Source organism: Pituophis catenifer, unplaced genomic scaffold (assembly GCF_029215685.1).
Source record: "Pituophis catenifer annectens isolate HBS135680 unplaced genomic scaffold, rPitCat1.0.hap2 SCAF_2, whole genome shotgun sequence".
NCBI classification, from domain to species: domain Eukaryota; kingdom Metazoa; phylum Chordata; class Lepidosauria; order Squamata; family Colubridae; genus Pituophis; species Pituophis catenifer.
The window spans coordinates 51,064,196-51,082,512 of NW_027256882.1; the positions used below are offsets into that span (position 1 = coordinate 51,064,196).

Genomic DNA, 18,317 nt, shown 5'->3' on the forward strand with positions numbered 1-18,317 from the left:
GTCAGCCACAGAGCTAGGAAGAACAAGCCCTACAATGGCATTTAGGAAGGGAACAGGTGGTTTTGGACCCGTGATTCAAACAAATAAATCCTTCACAAATTTTCACTTCTAGTTGCCTTATTGATGTACTTACTTCCACTATACTTAGGAACCCAGCGCACATTAGGAGGTAGACCGTTAATGTTAAAATGCTTCCCATCAAAGACGGCACATTGTTCATCACGGAAATCTTTCTTTAGTTTAGAACATGGTTCAGTGTTGCACGATTTAAATTTCATCCTGCGTCCCACACAGTATTTTCCACCATTTTTTGGCCTAAAATAAAATTTAAAAAGATATGTTTATGAATGACATTAAGAGCTTTCAAATTCTTTCAGATTCAGCTCAATTTTTGAGTTCATGATGCTTTTCTCAGGTTTTGTTTTCTTTCCATTACACCAAGACCTTATTGTGTCTGGATTAAGTTAGCTTTTATGTTTCCTTTTTAAACAAAGATGGCAGCTTTCTTTGAAAGTTACCAGGCTGGAAATACATGCTGCATCTTAGGATGCTACTTCTTGTGAATTAGGAATCAGTTGTCTCACAGTGACGAAACATATTTATAAAGACTAAGGAAATCGTATTCAAAGAAAAGGAAAGTGATAAATGAACTATTATCTTTAGAAGTAATTAAATCAGTCCAGTGTGTTTTAGTGAGCAAAGAAATGTATTTATTAAATAATGAAGGTCCTCTTAAATTTGAACTAAGAATTATAATTTCAATTTGCACATCAAGATAAACGTTTACAATCAAACCTTTTAATTGGAGCTTAAATCTCACATTCAAATGTAAAAGAAAATTAGGTTAGCATTAGCATTTAGCCTTAGATGCACTGATGAAGTGTGCAAAGGAAGAAAAGGGAAGGGAAGTGGAGAAAACTTGTAAACCACACTTATTCTCCACCTGAGGAAACAGTGGACCGAAATGGTTACATTTCATGATTTGTTCAGAGAAGAAGAGAAACCATTTTAGACATTAAACTGATTTCAATTTCAACATATATAACATAGAGAGACCAAATGCAATTTCCCAGTTATGTGGAACAGCCATCTAAAGACTAAAAACCAATATTTTCTTATTTGACTGGGGCTGCGAAAGCAAGAGAATTTTCAAACCCATGAAAAGCCACACAATGAAGCTATACCCTATATTTAGTTTGACAGGTAAAACTGGTTTCTTTTCTATGCCTTTATTTTCAGGCAGAATTTTTTTAAAAAGAGTGCATGAATCTGATTGTGAATCATTAATGACACCTTCCAATACTTAGGAAAATAGATAAGGTGAAAATTATCAAGTGTGTGGCCATTCAAGAGAGCCAGTCTGGTGCAGTTGTGAAGGTTCTGGTCTAGAAACCAGGAGTCTGAGAGTTCTAGTACTGCCTTAGGCATGAAAGCCGAATGGGTGACTTTGGGCCAATAACTCTCTCTTAGCCCTTTCTACTCACCGGGTTGTTGTGGGGAAAATAGGAAGAGGAAGGAATATTAGGTATGTTCAGTGCCTTGAGTTATTGATAAAACATAATTAAGGCAGGATATAAATCAATATGTAAATAAATCCAATCCAATCCATGCCCTGACTGAATATTTAACTTGCATGCTGTACTTCACATCTTTCTCATCACTTACGGAGAAATTATTTACTCAGGAAAATATGAAAGCTCAGTTTCTTAATGTTAACATATTTCAAGGGCAATACTCCATTAGATGAATTTCATTTCTTTTTCAAGGCTTAATAATGTAATAATACAGAGAGACCTCAATTTATAACCGTATAAACTTAGTTGCAAGTCATTGTTTTTGTCAAGTGAGACATCCATATGACTGCCTTGCTCAACGACCACAATCCCAGCTCTCCCTATTGCAGTTGTTAAGGGTGCCTAAGGGGGAAGTCGTGGGAGGTCCAGTGCCCAACTCCAAGCAGAAACCTACTGGGGCCCAGAAGGATTTGGCCAGCCAGGTCCCAGCAGCATGTGGGCCTCCTCCTCCACCCTCTCTGTTGTGGTCCCCCAGCAGCCTGCGGAGCTGGCAGCGGAGTCGGATAGTGAGGAGTCTGGGGAGGAACATGGGCCAGTCCTGGAGTCTGGGGAAGACCCGGATGACAGCTCTGCATCAGAGGCAGAGTCAGAGATGGGGCCAGGGCCATCTGGGAGTGAGGCGCGGACTCCAGAGCCTCCAGAGTCGGACAGCAGAGAGGCAGAGGAACAGGAGGAGCCTGTTCTTAGTGTGCGCATGTGCAGAACTGTCAGAAGGCACGAACAGTTAAAACAAAAGGGACGACTTGGGAGTAAGGCCTGGAGATGATTGGCCCCTCCCATAAGGCTTAAAAGAGGAGCAAAGGCACATGGGCACTTTGCAGGAAAGCAACGTTGTTAATTCTGTTCCCAGTCGGCATCCCTGTTTGATTCTGGAATCCGTGTGGCTTTGCCAAGTAGATCTTTGGCAGAGTGTCAAGGGAGATAAAGGTTGGTGATTATCCTGAAGGACTTCTCCCGAAGGACTTTTGCAACTAATTGGGACTCAGCTGTGAATGAACATAATTCACAGGTGTTGCAATAAAAGAGGTTTTTGGGACTACTTGTGTGTTTTAATGACTCAGGAAACCTAGGTCACAACACACTTTGTCAAGGGACCCGGTCTTCTCCCTGTCCCACTATGCCAACTGGCTAGACCCAAGGGCATGCAGGCCTTCTCTCTCTCTCCCTCCCTCCCTCTTTCTCTCTTTCTTTCAAAGGAAGATGTCTTTGCTAGCTTTCTAGCTGAGCCTCGCATCAACTGGACATGCCTGTCAGCAGCTATAGGGAAAGGGAAAGATAAATGGACCTAGGAGTTGGCAGCTGGTGCCTTCTGGCATGATGGGCAAAGAGAAGGTCCAGGCCTTTCGGGAGTGACAGAGGGGAGATGGGAGCCTGCACATGGTTGGGTTTGCTCAATCAGTCGAGGCCTTCTAGCCTGTGAGAAATCTCCTAGGCAGCTGGGAACTCCTGCTCTACACTTGGGGGGAGGCAAAGTTGCAGTATTTCCATGGTCGTAAGGGTGGACCCACTGCCAAGCACCCAAATTTTGATCACATTGTTGTAGGGGCACTGCAACGTTGGACTGTTAGGTACAGGTTCATTTAGCGCTATCATAATTTCAAAAGGTTATTCCATCTATCTATCTATCTATTACCTATCTATGTAAGCATCCAGAGGAAAAACAATGGAAAATTACATATGTGTCGTGCAGAGGTGGGCATCACATACTGTAACAACCGGTTCGCCCAGAACTGAAAATATGAGTGTGTGCGTGCGCATTTTGATGCCACACATGCACGCGGCATCGAAAAACCAGTGATTATATAGGACATGACACCGCCTGGTCAGAACTGCTGGTTCGCCCGAACCTGTCCGAACTGGCACCAGTCCACCACTGGTGCCGTGACATCACAACACAAGCCCGATTGTTACACACAGCCATCCTGATATTAGACCCATTTACTGTATATAAACCATGCTATTTGCATTCTGCCCTCTCACTTCCCCAAAGACAGTGATGCCTGGAGCAAATCACATAATTATATGGGATCTATTTCTAAAACAAACATACCTATGAGGTTTGTACACATAAACAATCACTCCTTAAGACTTTTAAACATGATACTTTTTCATTAAGATGGCATGCACTTTTTAATCTGATGACAGTAAACAATAATGGATTGTTTAATTTATCAATAATGGATTGTCTAATTTACATGAAACTAGGTGTGAAGGCCACCTACAATAATTTCTGAAAGGAATACTATTCTCCACAGAATATTGTTTTTTTTAAACATCAGAGGTAATATACAACAATATTGTTTTTTTTAATATCAGAGGTAACATAATATGAATACATGTTCTGTTGTCATAAACTGTACAATGCAAGGTTTTTCTTCCAAGCTATCATTTATGAGCTTCAGAGTGCTATGATGGAACTTTCTGTCAATTGCGATGAATGGGTTAATATGTACTGCTTTGAAATGGGTTTCTTTTCCATTTCTGGCTCCTAAATATTCTGACAAAGTTATGAGACTTTGGAAAATTTAAGGCTTAATCTTGCTTTTCTTTGAAGCAAGCAAACCTGGATCTCAATCTAATCCCACTTCAAAAAGGCCTAGAAGACCTCTATTGCATCATGACTTGTAAATTGAGCTTTACAAATCAACTTTTTTAACATATTAATGTTTCATCATGAATCATTAACCAACAGATTATTATGCAAAAGTCTATCTTATGGTCTTGAAAAATTGAACAGCTCTACAGTTATCAATATAAGGTGCTGGTTCTAATGTGGTTAGAGAGAGTCAATCAAGTGCTTTTATATTCTTTTCTTAAAACTGACAAGTTTGAGTATCAAACATTTGGCTGGAGGTAGCCAGATATAAGACTTAACTACTGAAGCCAAAAAGAGGACTATCTCTATCTTGATGCTATTCCCTGCCTCTAACATCTATACACTGAATGAAGATATGTGCAAAAAATATTGGCTTTAGCAGAATGTATGTTAATGTGCCATATGACTGAGGTTTTGGCTATTACTAATTCTCCAGATTTTAATGCAACCCATCACAACAATAATATGAAGAAGGGGGTAGCGGCTTGATCGAAATGCTGAGGAATTGAGAAATGAGCTGCTTTACCAGTTAAATATCTTCGTTCAAATTGTGATTGCAGATAAGTGAAGATGTGACAAACCATCAGTTTGTCATCTCTACTCCCAGAAGAGAAGAAGGGGTGGGGAGAAGCAAGCTGTTGATCCTAGTCCTTTATTCATGTTTTTTTTTTCAAAACTCAATTCCCATGTGTTCAATAGAGGTTATTAGCAGATAAAGTATCTCTACATTGCAACCTTGCAATATAATCCTATACATGTATATCTGAAATTCAATGTCACCTAATCCTGTTGTTGCTTCCTTTTAATTAACCAAGCATGCATCTGTTTCAAAGTGTAACTTTGCAGCTGCAAAGATGAGAAACTATTTTAAAGGTACACTGTAGATTCCTTTCATACTGTATTCTCATAACCTTATATTTAACTGTGAGCCCAAAGAAATTTTAAAACATTTGTGAAGTTCTAAGAGCTCACTAAGTTTTATTGAGATAGCCTAGAGGTATTTCCTATATTAAACCTGGAATCACTTCCAGATTACATAAAAAAATAGTACACTATATTGGAAATCAGTTTTATATTGTCAGGCATAGGGATTTTTGGAACTTCATGAATTCACTCTTTTCTGTATCCTTTTCTTAGTTTTGGCATAAGTTTCCACTGTCACTATAAACAATATTATTCATTTGAACACCTGTATTTGGGAATGGATGCTTTATTTCATACCCAAAAATAAACAATTATTTGGAAAAAAAAACATTGAAGGCTTTTAACTATGAAGCAAAATCATGACATTTTGTTCCATATCATTAACATGTTTATTACAGCCTTTCCCCCAATATAAATGTATTTCCCAATGTACAAACTGGTCTTGATTGCAAACAAACCTCCCCTACCGTGAATTAACACTCATGTAACACCAACTTTAGAATAGAATAGAATAACAGAGTTGGAAGGGACTTTGGAGGTCTTCTTGTCCAACCCCCTGCTTAGGCAGGAAACCTACACCACTTTAGACAAATGGTTATCCACCATCTTCTTAAAAACTTCCAGCGATGGACCATTCACAACTTCTGGAGGCAAATTGTTCCACTGATTAATTGTTCTAACTGTCAGGAAATTTATCCTTAGTTCTAAGTTGCTTATCTCCTTGATTAATTTCCACCCATTGCTTCTTGTCCTGCCCTCAGGTGCTTTTTGAAAATAGCTTGACTCCCTTGATAGAATTCTTGATAGAATTCTCATGACATCTGGCAGATTGGTACAAAAACAGAGAAAGAGTCTGTTAGTTTTGGCCTCTACCAACATTTTTCTGCCTCTCTGCATCAATGTACCATTAACTGCCATCCTTATTCTCCCCAAAACCATGGTCATGCTTTGCAGGCACAAAAAGGTGTCAATATTCTAGGAAAACCTTCTCCAACTGGAAGGTTGAACCAACCAGAAAACAAAACAACTCATAACTGCATATGTATTCACCATGATGGTGAATTCCAACAGTTCTAAAAGGAGCAATTTGGAAAAGACAATCTAAAGAGTCTTTAAATTTCTCCTTATATAGCAAATTGATTACAACTCTCTAAAAGAAGTTTGCCTTGATATATTAAGTATCAGGGCTTACTCAGAGCCACCATAAACAATAAAATGTAAGCAGTAAAACAGTGGAATAGTCCTTATGTAGGTGCTATCTTGAGATGTTTTGTGCCTGGGTGGGTCAGTACTCTAGAATGACAAATCATAACAGTAACTCCGGTTCCTATTACTATATATGGTATGGAAGCAGATTATTCAAGCAATATTTATAACACTTTATTTTCTCCAGACATTACGTGATTCTTTTTTACCCCATAGCAAGACTTGTATGCCATATTCTCCAACTCAGACCAAGAAAATAGCAGAGCTGGGTGTCACTAGGGTTTTTGCTCATCGGAGGAAAGCACTTTTCACCCACATTGCAGAAACTATAACAGCTTCTTAGGCCAGGACCAAAAAAAAAAAAGCCATTTGCTTTTTTGATTCTGATGGGTTAATGCAGGGTTGCCCAGCATGAACTGCAAAAATCTCGGCAGCTATCAAAATGGCAGCAAAGAATAAAAGGTTCTGCATCTCTTTGCTAACATCTTATGGTCCTCCACAGGTTTGCAGCTCACATTTACAAGTCCTATGTAATATTTTCCCGTTTTTTTTTTTTTTGAAGTTAACAAAATTTATTGTCTCCAATTTTTTTTAAAAAAATCAGACTCTTGCAATTTGCTTTGTGTGTGTTATAACGTCATCGTAACGCCACAGAGAGCCTTCTCTGTGGCGGCGCCCACCCTCTGGAACAACCTCCCCCCAGAGATACGTACAATAACAGACCTCCGGATTTTTCGTTGGGCCCTGAAAACCTATTTATTTCAACTAGCTGGGCTGGCTTGAGTTAAATTTTAAATTGGTTTTAAATTGGGTTGTTTTAATTTACGGCCAAAATATTTAATTATTTTAAACTGTTTTTAAATTTTGTATGTTCTGTTTTTTACTTTGGCTGTTCACCGCCCTGAGTCCTATTTGGAGAAGGGCGGTATAGAAATGGAAACAAACACACAAATAAATTAATTAATTAATAAATCGTTTGCAAACGTTTAAAAACTGCAACTGCAGTGCAACTGCAACTGCACCCTTCTAAATAGTGTTTCTCAACCTTAGAAACCCTGAAAGCAGATGGACTTCAGTTCCCAGAATTCCTCAGTCAGCATGTGTTAAGTGATGTGGACTTCAATTCCCAGATTCAATTCTGGGAGTCGAAGTCCACCTGTCCTAAAAATTACCAAGGTTGAGAAACATTGTTCTGGAGCACTGTGGGTAATGAACATTTACAACATCCCAACTATTATTCATATATGCAGATTTTTTTAAACAAACGAGGAATATTTATTAGATTGTGCCCAAATCAAATAAATCTTTTTTTCTAGCAAAACAGCAGCTGGTAGAACATTGCGAGTTCCCGAAAAATGGATTCCCGTTGCAAATTCTGTGTTTGTTCATGCCTGGTACCAAGGACCTAATGTGGAAGCTAAGAGCTGGAAGGAACCCAGAAGTCATCTAGTCCAACCCTTGCCCTGGTACAGGACTCCACCGCCATTTCTCTATCCGATGCATCAGTTGTTGTTGTGGGTCATTTAATGACCCTGTAATCCCTTGCGGGGTGGAGTTTGGGCAACTGAATAAAGCTGAGGATTTGTAATACTCTGTCTTGAAAATGTCGATTTGCATTCAACCATTCGCTTAGCAACTGTTCAAAAGTTGCAATAGCATTAAAAAGTAACTTACAACTGGTCCTCACACTTAGGACCACTGAAGCATCCCCATTGCCATGTGATCAAAATGCAGGCACTTGGCAATTGACATGTATTTATTTGCAGTATCCCGGGGTCATGTGATAACTATTTGTGACCTTCTCACAAGGAAAGTCAATGGGGGAGGCTTGACAATCACATGATTCACTCAACAGCTGTGGCAAAAATGTAGTAAAATTGGGTGAAGAACACTTAACAACCGCCCTGCTTAGCAACAGAACGCCTGGTCCCAACTATGGTTGAAAGTTAAGGTCTGCCTCCTCCAGTTCTCAGTATAAAATGGAATAATTCCTAATCATAGCAGTTGATTACTCTTTACAGGAGATTATTCTTTGGAGACCGTAAAGGCCTTCAAAGAGTTTGTGATGTGATGACAGCCTACAACCATAAATGAAAAAAGACACTTGCAAAAAATACTTGAGCATTAGCATTATTTTATGAGTTAAGATTAATGCTAAATTAAAATGTTTTTAATATTTGTTAATGATAATGATTTTAAATATTTATTCTTCCAACCCAGGAGCTGTTGATAGAGTTCTACAGAGGAATTATTGCGTCTGTCATTTGTACTTTGATAACAGAATAGAATAGAATAGAATAGAATAGAATAGAATAGAATAGAATAGAATAGAATAGAATAGAATAGAATTTTTATTGGCCAACTGTGATTGGACACACAAGGAATTTGTCTTGGTGCATACACTCTCAGTATACATAAAATAAAAGATTAGTTTGGTACAACAATCAAACAGGACAGGTACAGACTTCAACAAATAGTTAGGACTGCAGAAAAAACAAATGCAACTAACCCGCCTGTATATTGCCTGGGTAAGAAGGAGGGCTGAGAAAATATCTACAGATCTCTCCTGGCATAAAATGTTTCAACTCCTCTTTCAGATGCTGCTACAGGGTATTATTTACATGCCAAAACAACTAGATACAGAGACAGTTTTTTCCCCTCAAGCCATCACTCTGCTGAACAGCTAATTCCCACAGTACTGTTTTATACCTAAGTATATTTACCCACGTGGTATGGCTGTATTATTATTATCCTTCTCACTTTTCTACCACCTCCTCTCATTGGTATCATGATTATGATTATTATTCTGTTGTTTTGCATGTACTGAGAACTTCTGAACCAGAGACAAATTCCTTGTGTGTCTAATCACACTTGGCCAAATAAAGTATTCTATTCTGTTCAAATTTAGTTTTGCAGTATACCACCCAAAGTCACTTGTTTGTGAGATATGTAGTTATATACGTTAGATAAATAAATAAAATAAAATAAATAAATTGAAATAAGTATATGTGTATCAGTGGTGGGTTCCTCCCGGTTCGGCCCAGTTCTGCCTCCCTCCGCGTTATTCTTACCTTTTATTTGGCCCCACCCCACCCCTTTGAAGCGGTGGGGCTTCAAGGGGCCGCCCTACAGCTGATCAGTGTTAAAAGGCAGTGTGGTGGTAGACCAGTGCCTCCAAAAACAAATGAGTAGACCGGTGCCTGCAAAAATAAATGGGTAGACCAGTGCCTCCAAAAACAAAAGAGTAGAACAATGCCTGCAAAAATAAATGGGTAGACCAGTGCCTCCAAAAACAAATGAGTAGACCCATGCCTCCAAAAACAAATGAGTAGACCAGTATAGCTCTGCAAGCAGTTAAAAGCTTGGTAGACCAGTACCTCTGCTAAATCCTAAAGACTTGTCACATGACCATCAAGGCACACCCACAAAATAAGCCACACCCACAGAACCGGTAGTAAAAATGTTTAGAACCCACCCCTGATGTATATGGCTTCAAAAACTAAGGGACTGGTTTGGACAAAACTCAGCAGCACTTTTTTGTGTTGATAAAAATAGGATCGCCAACATCCGATGACGGATATGGCACACGAAGAAGATGAAGTAGTATCAAGACTGCATGAGGTAGGGGAGGTAAATTTCCCATTTTCCATTCTAGCTGTACTTCTAAGAAAAATATCTGAATTGACTGTTTTTCTCCCCAATGCAAATCACAGCTTTGCTGGAGCAATTCTGAACTAAGTCCCAGTTTCATTTGAACTAATGAAATCTGGTCTTGGGGGTTCAATCTTCATAAACACACTTCAGATTTAGTTCCAATTTAGGGCAATTTCCAATCTAAATACAGATCTATACATAGACCAACTTATGCAATAAAACATGTGTTTCATTGAATGCATGTTGAAACCCTTCACTGGATTACAGCTGTCCCCAGTATGTACACTATATGTATGCATGTGTGCCATCTGTTTGTCATATACTATATGTATGCATGTGTGCCATCTGTTCATCATCTTCATATCCCATTTACATGAATCATTCGTGATATCTTGATCCATTTTACCAAAATGCCTTTCATACAGTGTTCTTATTTATTCGTCTTTTAATCTAGTTATCTATTATAAGAATTTATATCCTGTCCCTCAATAAAATTCTAAAGCAGATGACGCTATTTCAAAACATGCTAAAATATTCAACACTGTAAATTAGCAACAGCATAAAAACAAACTCAGCCACGATAAAACATTCCAAATTAAAATAAAGTGTATCACTGCACTGAACTAAATTCAGAAGAGCCATCCGGCAATCCTCTCTAAAAAATGGGTTTCACAAAGAGTGTTACCCCCTACTGTTCTGTGAAAAACCTGCATATTTTGTGAGGCAGCATCTTTTATTATCAAGATACATTTGGGGTTTTCAGAGAAGAGTGTTCATTATATGTTATAGCTTCCTCATTACTTTTGTCATCTAACAGGCTGCTTCCACATTTTTTAAAAAAGCCAGGAATCCTGTCATAAACCATCATGCGAACAAGCAACTTTCTGATGGATATGGCCTATTCACAGCAGCTTCACTCCCCCTTCAGATGACTGAATCACAAGTCAGAAAGAGATAACTTCATGTGATATTTGAATGTAGTATCATTGGGAATAAACTAAGTTCAAGCCAGGATGAATTGCTGATTTAAGGGTACTTGAGTAAACCTCAAGAAGTTAGTAGTCCCCTTAACTCAACAATTCATCCTGGCTTGAATTTAGTTTATTCTCAATGCTTCAAATAGGGATGCAGTTGTTCAATAAAGTTAGTTCTTCCAGATTCTACACATGTAGAAAGAAGAAACATACTTGCTATGTTGCAAACACAGGTTGCTGTCCATTCATAATGGGTTTATTAAAACAGGATTCCTACCTTAAAGCGTTGAGAGAGTTGCAATATTTAACGTTTTGTACTTACTCAGGCCTGTTGCATTCTCGAATGGCATTTTTAATTCCCCCACCACATGTTCGTGAGCAAGCTCCGAAGGGGCTCCATGCACCCCAAGCCCCGTCTGTCATAGGTACTTCTCGCTCTTTGGGAACACAGTGGCCATACTTGCAATGCTAAATTCCAGACAGGAGACCAGAGAAAGAGGTTAACAAGATTATTTTATTGTACAATTAGGCTTCATTCTATCATATTACAGTATTTTTAATAGTAATTTTATTAAAGATCATAACTGCAGCAGTAAAAGCTAATAAGAAAACTAAAAAAAGTAGAATAAAAGGAAAAAGTAGATGGTGCAAAAAAGAAAGAAAAAAGGGAAAAATAAGGAGACAACAGAAAAGAAAGAAAAGTAGGGATATAGGAAAGAAAAAGAAAAGAAAAATATGAAGTAGTGACTTCTTACTATCATAACAAGTACAAACAATTTTACCTTAGGCAGTCCTCAATTTACAACTGTTTCAAGTTAGTACAAACTCTAAAATGTTATTTATAAACCATCCTTGAAGTTATGACTACTGTAGCCCTCCAGCAGTCACATGATTGCGTTTTGGGTGCTCAGATTTACAACTGGTCATATAACTGCATTTTGCAACTTTTAAAAACCATTTTCTGGCAAAAAAAAACACCCATTGGAAAAGCTGGATTCAGACTTACAACCATGTGATTTGCTTAATGACCATAATATAAACAGTTGTAAAACTGAGTGCAGGCACATGGTGACTTATGTCTGCAACAATTTACAACCAAAATTCTAGCCTCAATTGTAGTTGTAAGTCAAAGACCACCTGTAGCGTATCACTTCCTCTTAAAATACAACAGATGTTCTCTTCTTCACACACACATTACAATCTTTTTGAAATAAATCTTTCTCTAATTTTGTAATGGCTGTGGGAATGACCTTGGGGAACAAGAAGAGCGGCAGCCTAAACATAAACAATAAATGAAATTTGAGTCTGAAGGAGAAGAGGTGGCAAAGCTGTTTCAGAAGGGACCTTTCCTAGTTTCTGGGTGAGTAAAAGTGAGAGCAAGAGGGTACTTTCAGACTTGCAAGATTCTGTTAAATGTAGCCTTCCAATAAAGATAGAGCTGGATTTATTGTCATGTTTCTTGTCTGGACTATCTTGAGGGTTAGCAGGTTGTTATAGCAATAGCACTTAGATTTATATACTGCTTTACAATGCTTTACAGCTCTCTCTAAGTGGTTTACAGAGTCAGCATATTTTCCCCAACAATCTGGGTTTTTATATTACCCACCTCGGTAGGATGGAAGGCTGAGCCAACCTTGAGACTGGTGAGATTTGAACTGCTAAATTGCAGGCAGCCGGCAATCAGCAGAAGTAGCCTGCAGTACTGCACTCTAACCACTGTGCCACCGTGACTCATTATGGTTATACTTGTAAAATGTTTCCCTAAAGATAAGCCTTCCTTGCTCTCAAATGAATTGAGAGAGATAGTTTTATTCTGAATGACACACATTAATTTTCATTAGTATCCAAAATTATGTCAATCTATTACCTTGCTGTCTTACTACAACATTATTTTTTATTCTTTATTCTTGTGGTTTTTAAATGTACTACAAAAAGCAATTTATAAATAAACATATGCAATAAAATAAATTTTTAAAAAGCTAGAGTGGTTTTTTTCCCTGCATTTCCTCAGAGATATCCAGGCTAGTAGACAATAAATATAATAGAAAATTGAAATTACTTTGAACAATTGAAATTAGGAAAACATTCCATCACTCTGGAAATACTTGTGTTTCTCAATGTAATTAATAATGATAGATAATTCAATGGCACTAGCATTTGAATATTTGCAACAGACAAAGACTTTTAATGATTTTCACTGCCATATTTTTCAACTGCAAATGTATTAGCTGATGCTGCATTGTAGTCATTGTACAGTAACTGAATATGAAAAGAATAAAAAGCTACGCATAAAATAGCTCAAAGATTTTCTTAAGATACAGTGTTTATGTAAAAATTCTCCCCACCACCTGTGTATTTCATGGATAAGATCCAGCTTTTATAATATCTCAAAGTTTCCTCCATACATAAATATTTCATGTCAAGATGTCAGAGGAAATTAAGTTTTGATTTACAAAAATCACAGAGAGAAAACTGGTAGCCTAGATTTTGATAGACAGACCATATTTTATGATGATCCAGTATCATATGTTTATGTGATAGCAGAAGGGACAATTAAATTTAGATTGGCAGAAACAAAGAGCAGAACTGTATTGGCTTCCAGTGGTCTTCCGGGTGCGCTTCAAGGTGTTGGTCACCACCTTTAAAGCGCTCCATGGCATGGGACCTGGGTATTTGCGGGACTGCCTTCTGCCGCCGATAGCCTCCCACCGACCAGTACGCTCCCACAGAGAGGGACTCCTCAGGGTGCCGTCAGCCAGGCAATGTCGGCTGGCGACCCCCAGGGGGAGGGCCTTCTCTGTGGCAGCTCCTGCCCTCTGGAACGATTTGCCCCCAGAGATACGAAGGATATCGGATCTCCAGGTTTTTCGCCGTGCCCTAAAAACTTTTCTTTTCCATCAAGCAGGGCTGGCGTGAACCCTCCCCCCTTTAGTCTTTTTTAGCTTTTTAAATTGTCAAATGGGTTTTAGTTTTCAATGTTTAAAATTTTTGGGGCACAGTTATTTAATTCTTTTAATAATTTTAAATTTTGTATTGATATGTGTTTTAGTTCTGGCTGGGCACCGCCCTGAGTCCACTAGGAGAAGGGCGGGATATAAATTGAATAAATAAATAAATAAAACTTTAAAAAAATTGTGATGGCACCACAAATGGGAAAAAGAAATTCAAGTGTCAAAAATATGGCTCTACCCATGTTGACAAAGGAAGTAACATAAATCTATGTATAATTCACTAATTATTATTGTTGTTGTCACATTATCCTAAACCAAAATTTGTAGTCTCTTCAGTTAAAAAACAGAAATACAGAAATAATGGAAAGCACAAGTTTTTGGTATTTGTATATATTCTTAACAGGATATCTTGACTGAAATGTTACCTCTTAGATGCGTTCAGCACATGGGATGGGCAAAAGGTTTATAAGACGGCAAGGGTGATATAACATGCAGAGTAGCAATTACTGATTCTACTTCTGTATCTGAGCAGAAGCACATATGATTTATTGTATGGGAGACTAATATATTTGCCCAAAGTCTCCATACTAGGCATCACACCAATTTAAGTCAAGGTAAAAAGTCTCCTATGTGAGATATTCAGGATGTTTTAGAAGTAGCAAGGAATTGTCCATGGAGCACCTCAAATTACATATAATAGCGGATTATTTTGGCACTCTCATTTTCTGCTTCTAAATCCCAAATCCTCTGAGTCCAATTAAGGCATTGTCTGGGCCAGAGGTCGGCAACCTTAAACACTCAAAGAGCCATTTGGACCTGTTTCCCACAGAAAAGAAAACACTGGGAACCACAAAAACCTTTTGACATCTAAAATGAAGATAACACTGCATATATCGTTTTTTACCTTTATGCTATGTATAAAAAAACTAGTGTGTTCCATTTATGTAATCAATGAATTGCTACAGAGAAATTTTTTTTTTAATTTCTGCATGCAACAAAAACATTTTGAACTCCGAAAAAAAAAGATGGGTCGGAAAGCTCAATAAATTGTGTGCCAGCATTGGCGGTTGTCACACAACTTTTGAGTGACAGGGAGCCACAGCAGAGAGATGAAAGACCCACACGTGGCTCCAGAACCACGGGTTGCAGACCTCTGGTTTGGGCCAAGAGATCATATTGCCTGCAGTAAGATGCCACAATATGTTAGATCAGAATCCATTTGCTTCTTTAGAGAGGAGGAAAACCTATTCAGTAGAATGAAATGAACCAGAGCCTGAGACTCACCCCAAAGGATTTCTTTTCAGCCAAAACCTGAGATAGCAAAATCTCAGGCTAACCCAAGAGAGCCAACCACAGGCATTTAAAGTTAAGTGTGGAACAGAGAGAATAGTTTTCAAAAAATTATTTATTTATTTATTTATTTATTTATTTATTTATTTATTTATTTATTTATTTATTTATTTATTTATTTATCAGACTTATATGCCACCCTTTCTCCACAAGGACTCAGGGCGGCTCACAGCAATAAACAACAAGTCCAATTAAAATTCAACAATAAAAACTAAAATTCCCATTAAAACCCCATTCAGTCCAGGGATGGATGAATGAATGGCTTTTAAAGTAGGGGCATTTTTATATTGTAAACACAGAACTGTGCACCATTTAACAGAAAGCCCAAGATCTATGCTGTATGCAGTTTTATTGTTGCAGGGACATCATTACTGTGTCTTCTATGATCGCCTTAGAAACCTTTTGAGCATTAATTAAATAAATTGAATTGAATTTGAATTGAATTGACTGCTTTACTTGGCCAAATATGATTAAACCTTATAGGAATTTGTCTCCAGTTCAGAAGCACTTAGTGTACATGAAAAGAAACAGAACAAAAATAACAATGCCAATACAATTAAAATAAATTAGCACTGAATTGAGATTTTTGGACATAAATTATAAAAATGTTCTTTTTTAAAAAAAAACTTGCTCCTACCAAAAATACGCTCTAACAACATGTTGTTAATATTCCTTGAATATACAGGAATCCTCAACTTATGACAACTGAGCCCAAAATTTCTGTTGCTAAGTGAAACATTTGTTAAGGCCATTTTATGACCTTTCTTGCCACAATTGTTGAGTGAATCACCACCGTTGTTAATTAGTAACACGGTTGGTAAGTGCATCTGGCTTCCCCATGGATTTTGCTTGTCAGAAGGTCGCAAAAGGTGATCACATGACCCCGGGACACTGCAACTGTTATAAATATGAGTCAGTTGCCAAGCGGCTGAATTTTGATCACGTGACCAGTGGTGGGTTGCCCCCGGTTCGCCCCGGTTCTATAGAACCGGTAATAAAACCGACGGAAGGCTCCGCCCACCGACCTGATGTCATCAAAACGCTTCTGCGCATGCAGAAGAACCAGTAGTAAAGGTAAGTAGAACTCACCCCTGCACGTGACCCATGGGGATTGCTGTAATGGTCAGAAGTATGAAAAGGGCTCAATGCCATTGTAACTTTGAATGATCACTAAATGAACAGTTGCAAGCCAAGGACTACCTGTATGGTTAAGACAAAATGTTTAACACTGCTTCCCTTTAAAAATTTATGTGACTCTTCCTGTCTCTAATCTCAGAAATAGTACTATACCTTTTTAAAGAAATGGAATCTATTTCATTGGCAGTTTCTAGCTATATTGTCCTCAGAACTGTCCACTGTCCTTTTATTCTGAAGTGGTATTCTCATGAGTGAATTTTACTAAAGTCAAGTTGGCAAAAATGAAACTTCTATTATTTCTATAGTAGATGTGGAAACACAAGTATGTATTCTACATGCACATACATGCTGCATTTTAAATTCAGGCACATTTTATATTTACACTTCTAAACACTTTATTTAAAGCAGGCAGTATTTTGCATGATAATCAGGCCATTTGATGTTGTACCAAGAATCATAATCATTAATCATATTAATCAATTAACCATTATTAGGATTGTGGGGATACAGATCTACTTTGATGAATACTTCATGTCAAACCATTGGTTGGTTGGTTGTTTTTCATTTTATACACGTTTAATACAAATGCTAAGGTAAGTCACATTATCAAATCATTTTTCTAATAACAAAATTTAAAGAGACAATGGATTTCTGAGTTCAGATATCACAGGTAACTGCAATTTGGTCACAAAACAGAACCAGAAGCTTTCAGTCTTTCTCTTGTTTTATAAAAATAAATAAATAAGGCCAAGTGTGTAATTCAGATGACTGGGCAAGATAAATCCAGAAAATTTATAGCTTGCATTGCAATAATAATTTTAAAAATATTTTGCAATTTAATAACAGCTCTTATTCTCTTTATGCAGTTTATTTACTGAGACTGGCTGATCTATTCTCTTGGCTTTGCCCATTTAGTGATCCACGGGGTGCTTAGATCTGGCCCGTGGGGCCACCCTGAAAACAGCAAAGGACTGGCCCGCGGTGCCTCTTCCAGCAAAAACGAAGCTTGGGAGTGCCGCAGTGGCCCTCTCGAACTCCATTTTCGCTGGCAGAGAGTTGCAGGAGTCACAGTCGAAAATGGAGCTTGAGAGGGCCATGGGTGGCCCTCCCGAGTTCTGTTTTCACTGGTAGAGGGTTGCAGGAAGCTGTTGCAGCCAAAAATGGAGCTCAGGAGCCCGTTTTCACTGGCAGAGTGCTCAGGCCACCATAGAAGCCCCTGACATGAGTGACGTCAAGCTGGCTATGCCCCCCTGGCCCCCTGAGGTCAAACACAACCCTGATGTGGCCCTCAATGAAAATGAGTTTGACACCCTTGTTCTAAGGAAAGCAATCTGTCTGTTTTTCAGTTACAGGTTAGATATTAACAATATCTGAACAGAAAATGTTTTATCTGCAGAATGATTTTTTGACGCATAAACTATCATATTAAACAGCGCAGTAGCAAGGAATGTAAACAGTGGGGTAGGCTGTTCTGAGGTGCAGTGGTAAGCCCAGTATTTTCTAGTTAGGTTGGCATCACGTCTCTGATCTGGATAGTTTAGAATCAGTCTGCCTTCTAAAAGGCTACAAATAGTTGCACACCATTTATGGGCAGTTAGTAGACTCCAAATGGAAGAGACAGTCTGAAAATTAAAGAAAATTAACACACTAACCTTCTGCACTGGCCTGTTAGTACCTCAGCTGACATCAATAAAACACACACACATGGTGTTAACTGAGATTGCACTATCCTTTAAGAATAGCTCCATACACACTAAAATTGTTGAAAAGCAAGTATGCCCACTGCAGAATGGATTGATAAGAGACATTTTAAACAACTAGAAGTAACAGTGGAAGGCAGGCCATCTCCTATGAGAAATTTATTTTGACTGAGATCCCAACAATGGCTTATTACAGATGATATTTCCCATTTAGATGTGCAAATTCAATGCCATAATCATATTCTGAAAAA

The 18,317-nt window shown here is 38.1% G+C and overlaps 1 protein-coding gene across 1 annotated transcript in view; it reads right to left on the reverse strand.

Moving 5' to 3' along the window:
• Nucleotides 1-18,317, reverse strand: part of ADAMTS9 (ADAM metallopeptidase with thrombospondin type 1 motif 9) — a 163,401-nt gene that overhangs the window by 105,184 nt on the left and 39,900 nt on the right. Inside the window, exons 12-13 of the mRNA XM_070934351.1 lie at nucleotides 11,251-11,396; nucleotides 134-315 (exon numbers count right to left, since the gene is read on the reverse strand). Of these exons, the coding sequence (XP_070790452.1) occupies nucleotides 134-315; nucleotides 11,251-11,396 (328 nt within the window). The remainder of the gene's footprint in view (nucleotides 1-133; nucleotides 316-11,250; nucleotides 11,397-18,317) is intronic.